Here is a 17,327-nt window from a genome sequence, read left to right on the forward strand (position 1 = left end):
CTGATTAACAAATCACACGCTTTCTGGACTCTGAAGATGGAAGTAAAAACTGTGTGAGTTCATGAGTGTCATGACAAGAAAACATCTTTGGAATATGCCACAATAATTCCTGACTCGTGTCTGATTGTTTCTGAAAATTTTCCAGAAGAAAAGGAAAAGAAAAAAAACTAAAAACGTGTTAAACTCTCAGCCGTTAGTCAAACCCCGGACCCTTGTCGCTACCCTTGACAACCTGCTTAATCTCGTCCAAACTACAGTCTTAAAAACCTCACTTTTTTTAAAAAAACCACCCGACACAGCATCGCACAGAGGCTACAGCTCCCTCTGCAGGGAGACGTCTCCAACGCTAACTCGCGTGTTCTGGATCAAGCTTGTCGTAAAGATTGATCGAAGGCCTCTAGTTTCTGCTGAGCCGAGAGATCCTCCTTTTTTGGTTAATGTTCAGCAGAGATGGTAAAAGCTGCTTGTGATCAATGAAAAATACACCAAAAACTAAATAAATCGGTAAAATCTATGTTCTGGCAGACTGAAGCTTTTAGTGACATTGCTGCGAGAAAAGTTGACCCTGTTAAAAAGGTTTAAACTCGTCTATGAAAGTAAAATACAAGCAAAATGCCATTTGATCTAAGCTACATATGTGATAAACTAAAGATAATATGAAAAAGGTCAAACACATGGTGAGTTAGGCATGGATAAGACTGAGATACAAAGAAGCTAGGGTTTAAAAAAAAATTTAATTAAAAAAAAAACAAAAAAAAAAAAATCCCCAAATCACCTTATTGTTTATAAAATAAAATACAATTGTGATAACTGAGCATCAGAGGAATACGTGGCTGGCGGTTATGATCGCAGCCTGAACTGAAACTGGGTAATTGTTTGCTTTGCTCGCGGCTTAAAAAATACAACTGAAGGCACTTGATCTATCAAAAGGTTTTAACTTAGATTTGCTGGCACAGCCAAGCAGCGATGTGGTCGGTCCCCAGCCCACCCCCCCCCAAAAAAAAACACCCCACCCATCCAAAAATTTCAAACCAACTTGTCCAAAACTGGGCCTCGCGTCACCTTTACTCCAAATCAGTATTGTTCATCATGCTTCGAATACATCATTTTTGGTTTCTCAGGCTTGTAAGAAAAGAAAGAATACGTTTCGAGGCCAAATATAAAGCTACTTAACTAAATGCAACAGTCCCAAACACAATTATGCAGTGCGGCTTCATGCTATGCTGCAAGGAAGAGGGGCTCCGGGGAGGTGGTAATGAGCTAGCGTGGCAGTCCGCGCAGAAGAGCGCATGTATCTGTCCAGTCCGGCTTTGCTCTGGCTGAATAAGCCCCTAGATTCACTGACAGGACCTGTAAGGGGGGACCCTTGCATAATTGTCTGCTCATAGGCCAGCCTTGAAGACACAGACAAAATTAACAGATAAAACACCAGTGAAAAAGAACAGAACAATACTGCCTGAAGGGGAGGTGGGGCCTTACACGCCGAGGGATGCAGAAGTCCAGAGAGGCTCGCTGAAATGTCCTGTAAAAAGCATGTATGAATCCTTCACAGATTCGAGCAGGCAGAAGTTCAGAGTGTACGGGCGAGGAGCGCGGGAGGCGGGAGGCGTCCTCTATAACCAAGTCAGGAAGCTCTCCTTGTCGATCTTGGTAGCTGCCAGCACGGACTCCATGTCGTTGAGGATGTCGGAGCTCAGGGCCTCCTGCAGGCTGGGCATCAGCTCCTCGCCCTCCACCGCCATGCTCTCGCCCTCCAGGGTGCCCAGATCCACGTCTGTTCCTGGGATGGCGTCCAGGTAGTCAGGGAAACGGCTGGGCTGCGTTGCCATGGAGGGAGCGAGAGGGTCCCCTTGATGAACAAAAGGAAAGAAGTTCAGTGTAAAGAAAAAAAACAAAAACAAACACCACCCACCTAGGGCTGGGCGATATATCGAGATTTTAATAAATATCGATATATTTTCAAACGCGATATAGTACGAGACAATATCGTCTATATCGATTTTTAAACTTTTTTTTTTTTTTTTTTTTTTTTTATGATTTTGATATAGCTTATTTTGTGACAAATTGACTTGAATGTTTTATTTGAGATTTGCACAAATGTTTTGTTATTTGCACAACTGTCAACCTCAGTGGAAAAATCTGCCTGTTACTGTCTACATTGTATTAATTGCACAGTGTATTTTAATTTAATTGTTATGCAGGAAAGGGATATTTGTTTTATTTTATTCAAGAAGCATTTTTATTCTATATATGCAGGCAGTTTATTTTTATTTCATTTGTTTTATACATTTTGATATTGTGCAGACCTCTGTTAATAAATGAACCTGTGTGACATTTGGCACGAGGCTTTGTATTAAAACTGACAGTTTTTTTAAGGGTTTGCCTCAGAAAAAAATGAAGCTAACAGAGATGCTATGCTATAATGCTTTGGGGGAAACCCCAATTATGGCACAGAAAAAATATCGATATATATCGAGTATTGCCATTCAGCTAGAAAATATCGAGATATGACTTTTGGTCCATATAGCCCAGCCCTACTTCAATCCTTTTTATCCCAACAGATACTGAGCTTAGAGATTCTCGCACTAACTCACCTGTGTCCATCTCGTCCACGCTGTTGAGGAAATCATCTGGAGTGCGAGGGACGCTGTAGCTGCTCATGCTCAAGCCGCTGTCTGTGCTCTCATCCCTGGAGTGGTAGGTCCCGCTGTAAAACAAAATAAAAAAAAAAAGGGTGGATCCGGGTTACAGACTCTCAACAACAATTTAAATCAATCAGAAAGCTCTAAGAATCCCTTCATCCCAGTTTAATGGCTTTCACTCAGCTGTGGATTTAATTAGACGATATATAGCAAACTCAGTTATTTAAAGCCCACAAGGTGAAAAGTACAAGTGTGTCCTTAGTTTCCTTCAGGACCGTTTACACAGGCGCACATTCAGAAACGTATTCTGATTTGGGACGAATCTTCCACAAATGTGACGCTGAGCTCTACTTTTTACCCTATACTGTGGATTATAGGGGGGGTAACAATGAACAGCACAACAGTGACAAAAGGAAAAAAAGAAGACTTTTGACAAGCCTATAGTAATTAGCAGAAAAATATGTAGGCAGAGTATGGCAGAGGCAGCATGAATGAGGCCTTTGTGAGAGCAGGGGAGTGAAAGCAGCCGAGGGGGGAGGAGGGGAGTTTAGGTCGGCCTGTCTACTGACTGGACCACATGTTCTCATGGCCTGCTTGCTATTCAGCTCTTTCCTCATTTTGTCTCCTCACAGAAGGACTACAGCTGGGAACTACATCCCAGAAGGCCACGGGGCTGCGTTCACAGTCCGACGACCATCTCGTCCGTTCATCGTGGCGGTTGCTTCTGATCTAGTTTCAGGCCAAAATGTCACAACTTGTCGACTTAAATCATGAAAGACTGCACGAATTCGAGTTTAAATATTAATATTTTTTTTACAACTTGCATCACCATTTTAGTTCTGAGGAAAGTTGCAGCCCCGTTTTATTCCCGCCGCCGTCCACCAGAGGTCGTCATCGCCACCCAGATCTGCTCCTCTGCATGAGTCATTGCCATGTGAGGAGGGTTAAGCCCACAGACTGGCCTTCTGTTTTTATAACTTGTGTAATTCAGAGAGCCATCGACAGAGCTCAAACCCCAGCAGAAAGCACACGGCGTCCCGTTAAAGCAGGCCCGGTTCTGTCTGCTTGGCTGAACCAGAGAGGGAGCTCATGACATGAACCGGACCGGGATGGAGGACTATCCCCCCCAGAGGAGTCAAGTAACGAAGTACAAATAGTTCGTTACCTTACTTAAGTAGAAATTTTGGTTATCTATACTTCACTGGAGTAATTATTTTTCAGACGACTTTTTACTTTTACTCCTTACATTTTCACACAATTATCTGTACTTTTTACTCCTTACTAGGAATGGGCGATATTTTACCGTTCAAGATAAACCGTCCAAAAAATTCCTCCCGATAAGAATTTGTCATCTCGCGGTAAAAACGATAAATTCCCTTTGATAAAGTTTTTGTGTAAAAATTATTTATGGTTCTGCGTTAAATCCACAACGTACGGGAAGGAAGGAAGGAAGGAAGGAAGGAAGGAAGGAAGGAAGGAAGGAAGGAAGGAAGGAAGGAAGGAAGGAAGGAAGGAAGGAAGGAGCAGGAGGAAGGAAGGAAGGAAGGAAGGAAGGAAGGAAGGAAGGAAGGAAGGAAGGAAGGGAGAAAAGAAGGAAGGAAGGAAGGAAGGAAGGAAGGAAGGAAGGAAGGAAGGAAGGAAAGAAGGAAGGAGAGAGCAGGAGGAAGGAAGGAAGGAAGGAAGGAAGGAAGGAAAGAAAGAGGAAGAAAAGAAGGAAGGAGAGAGCAGGAGGAAGGAAGGAAGGAAGGAAGGAAGGAAAGAAAGAAAGAGGAAGAAAAGAAGGAAGGAGAGAGCAGGAGGAAGGAAGGAAGGAAGGAAGGGAGAAAAGGGGAGAAGGGAGAAAACAAGGAAAGGAGGAAGGAAGGGAGAAAAGAGGAAGGAGAGAGCAGGAGGAAAGAAGGAAGGAAGGAAGGAAGAAAGGAAGGAAATGAGCCTGAAAAAAAGAAAGAAAGAAAGAAAGAAAGAAAGAAAGAAAGAAAGAAAGAAAGAAAGAAAGAAAGAAAGAAAGAAAGAAAGAAAGAAAGAAAGAAAGAAAGAAAGAAAGAAAGAAAGAAAGAAAGAAAGAAAGAAAGAAGGATAAATTCCCGTTGATGACGTTTTGTGTAACAAACATGGCGGATCTGAGAGTGAGATAGATTTATAGTTACAAAGATGGAGTTGAATTGGTATTTTTTAATCGTTATCGGGAAAGGATACTTTAAGTAGTTTTGAAACCAGTACTTTTATACTTATACTTTTATACTTTTACTTGAGTAAAAAACTTGAGTTGATACTTCAACTTCTACAGGAGTATTTTTAAACTCTAGTATCTATACTTCTACCTGAGTAATGAATGTGAATACTTTTGACTCTGACCCCCCCACCCGTCTGCTCCAACATGTCTGCACCAACCTGTTGAGGAATGGGTCGGAGCTGTTGGCGGTCATGGTCCGGGCGTCTTGAGCCATGGGGGAGGACACGGGGTTGGTGCCATCGTGATCCATACTGGTGGGCAGCTGGTTCCTTAAAGCCAGCTCCTGTGGATGATGAGCAGAACGCAGAACTTAAAGCAACTTCACAAACTGGTTAGACACACCTGCAGAATCCTAAAAAACGTTCTGAAACGGTCCGACTCCGCTGCGGCCACAATGCAGAATAAAGGGAAGATGCACACAGTGGAAAAGAAGTTGCTCTCCATTTTCCCTGGAGAGGGTGTCGTATTACATGAAGGACAGCTACAGTTGGAGACAATTGTTTTCTACATATGCTGCATCAGATAAGGTTGAGGATATGAAGTCATGTTGTTCTTCGTCACCTCCTTCCCTCGCTACGTCTTGAAGGGGAACGACAAATGACCTGACCAGTGCCACTTGTTGAGACGTCATTTAACGACAGGAAAAGTGGAACATTTAAGGCAAGTTCTTGTTATGCTGAAGTTAATTCTTGGCACTGCAGAGCTCCAGTCTTGTCACTCAAGATCTGCTTGTTTTAATAGCTCCAAATAAAAGGTTGCAGAGGCGTATATCGCAATCGTGACCAACTAGATCTGATCAAAATAAACACACGACTGGGAAAACCGGTTGTCCGATGCAGTCGTGAGGAGGAATCTGGTAGAACAGCGACTCTTCCGCTTCCGCAGCTGTACTTCTTCATGCATTTTTCCCAGTTGCTTTGTTTTTCGTAGACTGGAAATTTCCAATTTGCCACCAGATGTTGGATTTCCTGCACACTGATGGGTACGATTTTTTCCAGCCCACCACTTTTGTTTGAATTATATGTCACTTTCCTGAACTGACATGATGCGCTTCATGATTTAACTTCACAGAAACGTGAACTCATCTGTTCAAACCAGAAAAAAGATGTACAAGATGTTTATCGGTCCAAACTTTTGTGCTTCAACCACAAATGAAGAGTTCCTTAAGGTTTCAGTACGTCTGAAAACGGTAACTTCCATGTGTGATAATTCCAGCCTATTTACGCTTCAGCATTGAACCGACGGCGTATTATGTCACAGCCTCGCCCTAAACTACGCATCGCGTAGTCTCGCGACAAATAATGTGATTAGTCTGTTTGGTAGCGTTCGTCTTTTTCTTTGTATGAGCTGTAACTGTTTTCTTTTCCTTTTTTGTCGTTTTTTTTCAAGCCAGATTTCTGCAATGGCAATTAAGTTACCGATACATCATCTCCAACCCACATGAGATTTTTGCATTTTATTTGTTCCGTAGCCACGTCTGAGGTTGATACGGGAGGTAAACAAACCAAAATGTCCCTTTGGGGATTAATAATCAAACCGATATCGCCCCCTGGCGTTTGTAATGTGATTACAGAGCGACACAGCCGACTACAGACGAGCAGAAACGCCAACAATAACAGGCAGAAGCATAAATCAGGGTTTAGTTGTAACAGATAATATCTCTCAGTACTTCCTTTGTAGTATGTTTGCCACTTTGTTTGCTCACAAGCAACCGAGGAATCTGTTTCAAATACCTGTGACGTGTCTGACATCACACATTCATATTTTGTGCCATGTTTGCCAAATTCAACAAAAAAAGAGACTGGAAATGACCTAAATTGAACATTTTGAAACTAAGACGTTCTCATTATACATCCATCTATTATCTACACCTGCCTGTTCCTATTCAGGATCACAAGGATCTGCTGGAGACTTTCCCAGACCTGTTCAGGTAGAGATACACCCTGGACAGGTCACCGTCACAGGGCTACATATTAACAACCACACTCACTTTCTTGGCTAGTTTAGAATTGTTTTTAACCTAACTTACAAGTTTTTGGACTCTGGGAGGAAGTCGAAGTACCTGGCTAAAACCCACAATAGCACGGAGGGAAAATGCAACTCGACGTGCCAGGAACCTTTTTTACTTCCTTCACAGAAAAGTTGCAGTTTTCTGATTTAACAGAATCCAGCCGATAAACGGAGAAACTGCTATTTAAATGCCAACACCCTGCTCAACGGAGCTTCTTCCAAATGTAAATTTTCCATCTCCGTGTCCTCTTACTTTTTGTGCATAATTAACGTCCTCTACCCAGAATCGTGCTTACACGCACGCGAAACCCTGCGAGAAACCAAACAGAATACACGCAGTGCAATAAGTTGTTTACATGCTTTCGTGATGAATGTGCATGCGAAGTCTTTGAAAAAAACCAAAACATCTGTTCAAGGTTCTGAAAATGGCCAAGAAAAACTGGAGCTCCGCAGGAACCAGGCTCCCCCGAGCACATGAAAGTCTGGAAACGCCGACAACAAACCTGGTTGCTTAAGCCCGCAGCGCATAATCTCTGTGGACTTTCAGTGAAAAGGTCACGCAGTCATTTTCTCCTGGCAGTCTGGTGCGCTGTACATACACGGGTCACTTCCTACACCGTGAACTTTAAACAACCCGTGTGAACAGTATGGTAAACAAAGTCTCCAGCGCTCTCATTCATAATCATAAAGCACTGGTTTCTGGTGTTATGACACAACCTTGAGTAAACTAGTACAGGCTGCTGTACCACCCTGTGTAGGCGGCACTGACACGTCACTGTTAGGAAGTGATAAACCTACCGCGGGGTGACTCACAAGACTTCATGGCTCGGTGGTTGTACAATAAAGAGCGATGAAAGCACCTTGAGATCCACCACTACACTTATGACTCATCCAAGGGGCTATTGAAGTATCGCATGCTTTATTATTAAAAAGAACAAGACTCATTGCTGTTGTCTTCCTCGGGAATGTGAACGGTTTGGGGGCCCCGCGTCTCGATTTAGTACAGACCCGGCTCATGCTGAAAGAATTTTCTTTTCTGCGAGGCTACAGATTCGAGCGAGAGACAGTGGAAAGCGAGCGCCGGCTCCTGACCTGTGGTCTCTGTCGGAGGAGTTCCTGCTGCTTCAGGCGGAGTCGCTCCTTCTCGATCTGCTGCAGCCTCATCTGGTTGTTGCCTCCCATGACTCCGCCGAGGGTGCTGGGGGGCATCGGCCCTCCCTGCTTCACCGGGGCACTCTGGGTGATCCTCTGCTGGTTCAGCGCTGCCAAAAGAAACACAGTTTTAATGCCACACCTGCATGGAAAACGGTGCAGTGAACTCACAGAGCAGTGATTTGAGCTGCTGAGACGCTAAGACGGAAATAAACAATCACAACAAGGGAGGCACTTCTGTCTGTTGGACTTCAGGTTATGAGATAGGGCTGGGCAATATGGACCAAAAGTCATATCTCGATATTTTCTAGCTGAATGTTGATACTCGATATATATCGATATTTTTTCTGTGCCATAATTGGGGTTTCCCCCAAAGCATTATAGCATAGCATCTCTGTTAGCAACTCTGTTAGCTTCATTTCTTTCTGAGGCAAACCCTTAAAAAACAGTCAGTTTTAATACAAAGCCTCGTGCCAAATGTCACACAGGTTCCTTTATTAACAGAGGTCTGCACATATCAAAATGTATAAAACAAATGAAATAAAAATAAACTGCCTGCATATATAGAATAAAAATGCTTCTTGAATAAAATAAAACAAATATCCCTTTCCTGCATAACAATTAAATTAAAATACACTGTGCAATTAATACAATGTAGACAGTAACAGGCAGACTTTTCCAGAGGTTGACAGTTGTGCAAATAACAAAACATTTGTGCAAATCTCAAATAAAACATTCAAGTCAATTTGTCACAAAATAAGTTATATAAAAATCATAAAAAAAAATTTAAAAAAATCGATATAAACGATATTGTCTCGTACCATATCGTGTTTGAAAATATATCGATATATATTAAAATCTCGATATATCGCCCAGCCCTATTATGAGATAAACATTGCTTTGACAATGTCAGTCTTTATTAACTCCAAGTTAAAACAGAGGATTTCTCTCAAACCACGAACACACGTGCATCCTGTTTCTTTTAAATGCTCGGTTGCATTTAAAAGGTGACTGAACAAGACGGGTGACTTCTGATGACGAGGCAGACGATAGGAGAGACAATCCAGCGCGGCAGGTTGTGTAAAACAAGGAGTCCCGGCACAAGTTTTTCTATCCAGCCTCTGAAACAGCTATTCCTGTAAGACCTGATCTCCTCCCACTCACTGACTAAGACAGGCTTTGTTAGCTTTTGTACATTGCATCAGTCACGACTTATCCTTTCATTGTGTGTTTCGTTTCCTTCAAAACAAATCACAGCTTATCCCTCAAGACCGGCGGCCTCCTTCCCTTCAGCCCGATGGGTCCGCGTTGGCTGATTTATTACATGCAACGTGAGCATATTGTTCTCGGCATGGCAAATATATACCTAGATGTGTAAACACGGCTTTACTACTAAGTTAAGATTCCGTCAGACAAGTATATATTTGCATTTTGCACATGCAAGCTAAATGCGTGTTTATAATATCGGTACAAATGTGTTTGTAGTGAAGACACAGCTGTTCCCTGGTGAAATGTTTGTTATTCTTGGTTGTAGTGGGGGGTGGGGTCGGATAAACATTAAAAAAAAAGCAGCCAAGTAGTAGTGCATCGTATGCATGCGAAGTAGGTCACTTGTTTTTATCCCGGTGGTGGAGAGAGGGGTGTTACGGTAACGGAGCCAATGAAAAGTGCCGTTAGTGGGTTAAGTAGCGACCACAACAAAGCCTCGATGGTGGCACAATTTTCATGCGGGGGCTGCGTCTCTGCGGCGTCCTGCCCGCCCCGGCACCTTTCCCATCACCATTCAATCACTGTCTGTTTACACTATCGCGGGAGTTGAATGAACCCCGGCTGAGGGCTCTCCCTGGGAAGCTCTGGTGGCCCCACCCTGCCCTGCCTCCCACCTATCCCCCTCTCTCCCTCTCCACACATCCCCCCACCACCAACCCCACCCCAAACACACACACAGTCCCGGAGCCACCTACTCCCTCACCCTGAGACATCAACACGAATCCACAAGGGAGCGTGTTACTTCTTATCTTTCTGCAGATAGCGAGGCCTTTTGGAGGCTGGATCTCAGCCGCCATCAGGACATCATTAGCTGTCCTTCTCATGACGAGAGTTTTTGCTCCATGGGCCACGCTTTGAAGGAGTCGTATTAAATTATGGATTTCAGAAAAACTACTTTTGAGGAGAAAGAAAACACTCAACAGAGCTGTTGAACATCCTGACCTCTGCGGGCATTTACAGACACGCATCATCAAAAGTTCAACCTCTGCAGTATCCGCCCCTAGGGCTGTGCGATTAATCGATTTTAAATCTAAATCGGATTTATTAATAAAGACGATGTTAAAAAAAGGAAAATCGATTTTCCTTTTTTGCATTACAGACAGAGCTCGTCTAGTCATCTTTGTTTGGTCAAGAAAATTGTAAATGTTGTCACTTTACTAAACTCAAGGAGGATTTACAGTATCTTTCAATTGCACTTCATTCCCAATAGGGACATTTGTTTGCTATTTTTCATTAAAAATAAAGATAAAATATTTGAAACAATTTATTACATTGTTTTTTGCAGTTTTACCAAAAAAATTTAAATCGAAAATCAGGTATACAAAAAAAAAAAAAAAAAAAAAATTCAGGATTTTATTTTTGTCCAAAATCGCCCAGCCCTATCCGCCCCATATGAGGTGTTTGATTTGGCTAATCTGGAAAGTGCAATATTATCAACAAAAAGAATGACTGCGTTTACATGCAGTCAATAACCCTTTTAAAACCCGAATATTAGCAATAACCCGGTTTTGGACGGCCATGTAAACACCAATAACCCCTTTGAATAACCCGAATTTGCTCATATTCAGGTTTTTAAAAACCCGAATATTACCCCTGGGTTACTCCTTTTAAAACCCGAATATTTGGTCATGTAAACGCCAAACGGAATATCCCCATCAAAACGGAACATTAATTTGTTTTCTGGGCATGCTCTGTTCACAAGGAATCCTGGTCTTTTGAGTCCAGGACGTACTTATAAACACAGAGAAACGCAAGACCAGGAGGAAACTAATCACTTTACAAATACCAAAATGTTCATATCCTTCATTACATTTATAGACGGTAGAAAGTACCGGGATAGTGAGATTTACAAAAAGGTGAGCGAAAAGTTGCGCGAAGCAGCATTTGATTTGAATTTGGATACAGGAAGAAGAAGCAGAAATGACGGGAATTGCATCATCACGTTCTCCGTGCGTCGCTGGTTTGATCCAGATATCCCAAATGATTAATTACCATGTAAACGGAATATTCCGAATGTTTCAGTAACTGGAATATTAGCAAGAACCCGAATTTTGACTGCATGTAAACGTAGTCAGTAAAAGAAAAAGGAAAAAAAAGTCTGCAGAGTTGGAGTTAAATGGAATTTTCCTTTCGGGGGGAGCCGGGTTTCTGCTGCACCAGCGAGTCAAGGCCTCCCTCTCAGACCAAACAGCAAATAACCAGCGTTACTGGAGGAACCGTGCACAAACGCTGGCGCTAGAACGTCTGGGAGAGAGGGACGGGTTCACTGCAGGGCCAGAGGGATGGTTCAAGAAAGGAAGCCACTCCACGTTTTAAAAAGAAGTGTGTGTGTGTGCACGTATCTGTGGTTTGGGAGGGGCTCCAGTCAGCAGCACATACAGGTGCTGACTGCTGGTGGGCCACGCAGATAAGAGACAAGTTAATGCCGTCTGCCTTTTGTCTTCTTCACGCACTCCCGGATCACAGCGAGCCCGCAACAGAAGCCCTTTATCTGGCCGTCACGCCGAGAGATCACCTGGGGCAGGTAGAGCCGGGGGCGTGGCCGCGGCGGGAAGCTCTCAGCGTGACCAGGCCACGGAGCCTTTCAGGGCTCTGCAAATATTTGCCTTTCCTAAGATTTAACAGGTTTAAAAAAAAAAAATCTCTCTTGGGGAAGGTGTTGTGTTTGTTGCATCAAGATAAGTACAGTGGAGAAACAGTCTGGCTGTGATTGAAGAGCGGCGTTATCACCTCCTCCTCCTCCGAGCGCAGAGTAAAATCTGACATTAGCACGGCTGCTAATACGCAACAGCTGCACATTTTAATTCATCTGATTCATTTAATGTCAGTTTTTAAGGTCAAACTGAAACAGAAACTGTTTTTTTTTTTTTTAATAATTTATTTTCAAATATAACACCGTTTAACAGTTTCATTTGGTTAAATTTAATTGGATCTAGTTCCATCAAAACTATTCAAAAGCACACTTTTATTCTAATGCCACTATTAGCTTTGAAACTTTCCTGTTCAGGAAGGCTTTCCCTGGTCTTTTTTAGATGTTTTTATTATTTTTATCCTTTTTTACTTCTAGTCTTTTATGTGTCTTGATTTTTTTTCCCTTGTTTATGTAAGCACTTTGAGATTATTCATGAAAAGTGCTCTACAAATAAAATGTATTATTATTATTATTATTATTATTATTATTAGACTGTAATAATGACCAAAAGTCTTCAGATCCTGAAACCTTATAGAAAATAAAACCAAAAATAAATAAACAAACAGCACATCCACACCAGTATCTTAAAGAGTATCTTAAAACAGTGTGATTGTTACTGTGCTAACCTTCCTGGTTGAGTATTGCTGACAGCAGGGGCAGAAAAACATCACATGACAAACAGCTTTAAATAAAAAGACTTCCAAACAAAACTCCCAGAGGGAATCTGTCTTTGTCGAGCATCTCGCATGTTTTCTCCTCGCGGCTCACCCCAAGCCCGTTTCCAAGCGGAAAATAACATATGGTCATTAGCCAGTCCCCCCTTTTTGAACTCCGTCACTGTACACTTCTGGCTTGTTCGCTGCTCGCCACCTCTCCGGGCCGTAGAAAAAGGAGGAATACTTATCCCATCGGCATTTCTTTTTCCTTTTTTTCCCCCCCTCCCTCCTCTCTCTGTTCCTCCGTTTTTCTTTCTTCCCCTTTTTTCGCCTTGCTCACCTCCCACCCGCCCGCCCCCCTCCGCCCTGCCCCATCCCTTCACACTGGAGTTCTTTGACTGAAAAGGTCTGGAACAGATTAAGAGTTGGACCGCAGAATAAAGAGGCCTGGCACGGATTCAAGTCTGTCTGGAGCGAGAGCGAAATGGGGCCGAGCCTGCGCTGGGCCTCACACGGGGGAAGAGCCAGCCAGCAAGCAGCCCTTTAGTTAAAGGCACTCTGCTGCTTTTCTTCCCAACGCTCAAATTAGCCTCCATTATCAAAGCAGCTGGCTTATAATTGGAGACCTGCATGTCGGAGAAGACGATTTCCACGCAAAAAAAAATGAAAAATAGAAGCTCGAGCCAAAAGTCTGACAAAAACAGGACGAGGTTTTTCCTCTATCGACCATTTGAAACAAAACCCTGCAACTCAAAAGGCACGGCTCGTAAAAAAACAGATTAATTCATAAAAGATAGGCTACTAACGACCCAAAAAGGCCGTAAAAGGTGAAGCTGCGAGTCGTTGGATATGTCAGAGACCACAAACATCTTCCACTTCATGCGGATCAAAATGATGTTTATGGCACGTAATGAGTTAACAGTCTCTCTTTCCTCCCTTTCACTTGATTTCAGGGGCCCAGTCTGTGTGTTCAAGACTTATAAATCTTCAAAGAGCTTTGCCGATCGCGGCCGCCATCTCTTCCCAGCTGCCCCCCCCCTCCCTCCCTTCCCCTCGCAGCTCAGCTCTGTTTTGAACTTTCCAGTCTGCCCTCGGCGCGCAACAACACGATTGTTTGCAGGGGGAAAAAACTGCAATGTTAAGTGCCTTTGCCGGATAAAAATGCTGAAATGAAGTGGGATAACAGGCCACATGTCAACTCTCACACACACACACGCGTACACACATGCACACATGTTGCCTTTGTGAACTGGGGTGCGTTTCCCAGGGGAACACTGCCGCGCTGAAAGGATGGCACCTGAAGCAGAAATGAGCCAGAGTGACATAAGCAGGAGCCTTGATCTTTCGGGGATGGGGATGGGGGTGGGGGGGGGTCGTGTCGCTGGTCGCCATGGCCACGGAGGAGTCTCTCAGCACATGTACCTGGGCCTGTCACTAATTCACCAACCCGGGGCCTGCAAGCCCAGACAGCCAACTGTCAAACTTTAGCCCGGCCCGAGGGATTAATGGCTAACTCAGCTGTTGCGCCAACGCCGAATTGGCTGACAAAAGGTTAAGTGAGAATTTCTAGGGTGTGGGGGGTGGGGGGGGTGTTGGAGAAAACTGATTTCAGCCACCATTTGTATGCCCAGACAGTCAAAGACAATAAAGGGAAAGTGAGAAGAAATCAATCTAAATTATAATGATCAGATTCAGACAAACGAAGTGCCGACGAACCAGAAAAAACAAATCCACAGGAACCAAATACTTGTCAAAAATCAACTTTCCACCACTTTAAAGCCCTATAGACTTTCATCAAGTCTGGTAACCGCTGTCGACCACAAATAAAAACAAAATGATGAAGAAGACGCCACAGACAAATATATTAACAAGCACTTCTAGAAGGCTGTAACAAATTACTGAGATTATTTTTGGAGTCCTAAAAGTTGTTCTTTTTAAAAAAAAAAAAAAAAAAAAGTTATGTGTAAGGTATATGTTTGAGTAAGAAGAAAATACATGGTGTTTGACTAGAATTAATAAAATGAGGAAAAACAAAGTCCCAGTCTAAAGCAAACTCACCATAGCGGGGCTCGAGTCGCGGGTCTAGCCAGGATGTGGTCTTGTTCTTATGATTGATATAGTAAATTTCACCCTCTGATGTAATAGCTTGTTCCCAGCCTTCAGGAAGGGGTCCTGTGGGTTGACAGATGAAAATAGGGTTGAAGCCAATTCAGTGGTGATTCACTCACTACAAGGATTCGTCTATGACGATTACTTTTTTAAATCAAACAAGATTACATAGCAACGCTCAGCTGACAGCAGGGGGAGAAGTCCGGCCTGCCATATGTTTTCATTAAACCAGCGTCTGTGTTTGTGATGGCCAGCGCTAACGCGTCTCTGTTATAGTACTTTTTTCGATGCAACGAGCAGTGTAATTAACCACAGAACAGAATCTCAGCAATATTTCTGCTACCACAACATGAAATAACTCGTTGCTGCAGGATTATTACTTGAGTTTTGTTTGCACAGCGATGATGACATGAGTTAAAGTGCGCATGTGCACTTTGATTTAGCCGAGGAACGAGGATGACGGGGAGCGTTGTTGCCACACGTTAACAGTGTTTACGAACCAAGACCCTTCATGGGACTACAACAGCTGATTCCTTGGTTAACCTTGTTAACCTCATCCAGGTCATTAACCCATTCACACAAACACACTTACACTACGGCACTTTTATTAGGAGTAATTTTACATACAGCAGTGGGGGTTTTTTTTTATACCCCACTGTGCATATGGGGGGGGTAATGCAGGGTTTCCTGTCCTGCCCAAGAACACCTCACATGTGACAGGGCTGGGGACCGGATGACCGTCAAGCCTCGAGCACAACCGGCTCTAACCGCTGATCCACGGGGAGGACATTTCATCGGATTTACAACATGTGAACTGTGGGAAAAAAAATAAATCAGCTGTGATGTGCAAATGCATCAGAACCTCCTACGGCGTTGTGCCACAGATCCGTAAGTGGACTTTCTGACCAAGAGATGCCCGCTGTCACCGGTGATTAGGGCCCCGAGGGGGAGATGCAGCGCTGGGGATGAGGAGGTAACATCGACGGACATGGCGTCTCAGAACATGAAAACCCAGATGAAAACTGCCACCTCCCACCTCACCAGAGACGCGCGCCGCGCACCGGCTGTGCATTTCCGTGGCGGTGGGAGAAAAAAACAGCCGTGCAAAGCCTGAAGTCCTATTCCAGCAGGACCCGTGTTAGCATATGGGCAGCGCTGTTCTCATTATAGCTGGAGCTGCAAACAGCTGTTCCCGTAATCCTTACACGTTACGGAAAGTCACAGGTTATAATGCTCGTCTGTTGCACTTCCACAGCCATCAAGGCAAGACACAATTATCTGTTTTCAGAGGTGAAGAGGAAAGTAAACTAATAAATAAAAAAATGCAGCAAATTACTTTGGGAGAGGATTATTAAATAAAGCAATAGTAGTGCTTTTGCCAAGACCAACAAGTCACAAGAACTAGATATACAGGACTGTCTCAGAAAATTAGAATATTGTGATAAAGTTCTTTATTTTCTGTAATGCAATTAAAAAAACAAAAATGTCATACATTCTGGATTCATTACAAATCAACTGAAATATTGCAAGCTTTTTATTATTTTAATATTGCTGATTATGGCTTACAGTTTAAGATTAAGATTCCCAGAATATTCTAATTTTTTTAGATAGGATATTTGAGTTTTCTTAAGCTGTAAACCATGATCAGCAATATTAAAATAATAAAAGGCTTGCAATATTTCAGTTGATTTGTAATGAATCCAGAATGTATGACATTTTTGCATTACAGAAAATAAAAAGGACTTTATCACAATATTCTAATTTTCTGAGACAGTCCTGTATATATTTTGTAGATAATAACCCCAAGAACAACGATGACTGCCACCCACCTGGTTTAGTTTGTCATGTAGCTGAAAGCTCACAAATTAACACTAAGCCTCAATGATGCAGAATATGAGGTTATCAGAAGAGGCAATGCAGACAAACATGATGGGATATCTATTGCCCTCCACTTAGGGACCATAAATAACATCTCAGACAGCAGCAAACGTCACTTTTTCTGCCACGTAGTTCACAAAAAAAATAAAAAATAACCTCCTTTACCATTCACTGGTTCCATCATGCAAATGCCCCGTAGCGGGATCTCCCACAGCAGGTATGACACACAGGTAAGAGCGTGGATTAGTGATGCTGCACCGGAGCCCGTATCGACAAAGGTTAAAAAGCAACTATACTCTCAGCCAAATGAGGAAATACAGTGTCAGGCCACAGAGTCTGCAGAGGCCCAGGGAAAAGATCGGCTCCATTTCGCATCTTTGGGTACCTCAAGTCTGTAAACGCTTGAGGCTATTTTAATAAGTACTAACAAGTTTAAAAAGAAGAAAAAGTCAACTGGAGAACACAAAGATATTTGCAAACTCTAATCTGTAGGTCACAGAAGCTCCAAAACACGTCAGATAAGATGTGTAACGTTACACCTCGGTCTTACCTCACCTGGGGCAAATTCCAACTGCACGGCCAAAACTGACATGCACCAAGTAGTGACATGCAAAAGCTCGACTTTACCCGAGTTCTACCGTGTGCTCTGTGAAAGTAAATGTCCATCACTTGCTGAGAAGCAATTT

The 17,327-nt window shown here is 43.1% G+C and overlaps 1 protein-coding gene across 2 annotated transcripts in view; it reads right to left on the reverse strand.

The window, feature by feature from the left end:
* Positions 1-1,013: 1,013 nt before the first annotated feature.
* Positions 1,014-17,327, reverse strand: part of yap1 (Yes1 associated transcriptional regulator) — a 31,216-nt gene continuing 14,902 nt past the window's right edge. The window contains exons 4-8 of one of the 2 annotated variants that reach the window (XM_061720439.1): positions 14,713-14,826; positions 7,978-8,147; positions 5,034-5,158; positions 2,595-2,707; positions 1,014-1,849 (exon numbers count right to left, since the gene is read on the reverse strand). In XM_061720439.1, the coding sequence (XP_061576423.1) occupies positions 1,614-1,849; positions 2,595-2,707; positions 5,034-5,158; positions 7,978-8,147; positions 14,713-14,826 (758 nt within the window). In that variant the 3' untranslated portion in view covers positions 1,014-1,613. The remainder of the gene's footprint in view (positions 1,850-2,594; positions 2,708-5,033; positions 5,159-7,977; positions 8,148-14,712; positions 14,827-17,327) is intronic. The other variant, XM_061720440.1, reaches the window with a different exon arrangement.

Source organism: Cololabis saira, chromosome 4 (genome assembly GCF_033807715.1).
Source record: "Cololabis saira isolate AMF1-May2022 chromosome 4, fColSai1.1, whole genome shotgun sequence".
Taxonomy (NCBI): domain Eukaryota; kingdom Metazoa; phylum Chordata; class Actinopteri; order Beloniformes; family Belonidae; genus Cololabis; species Cololabis saira.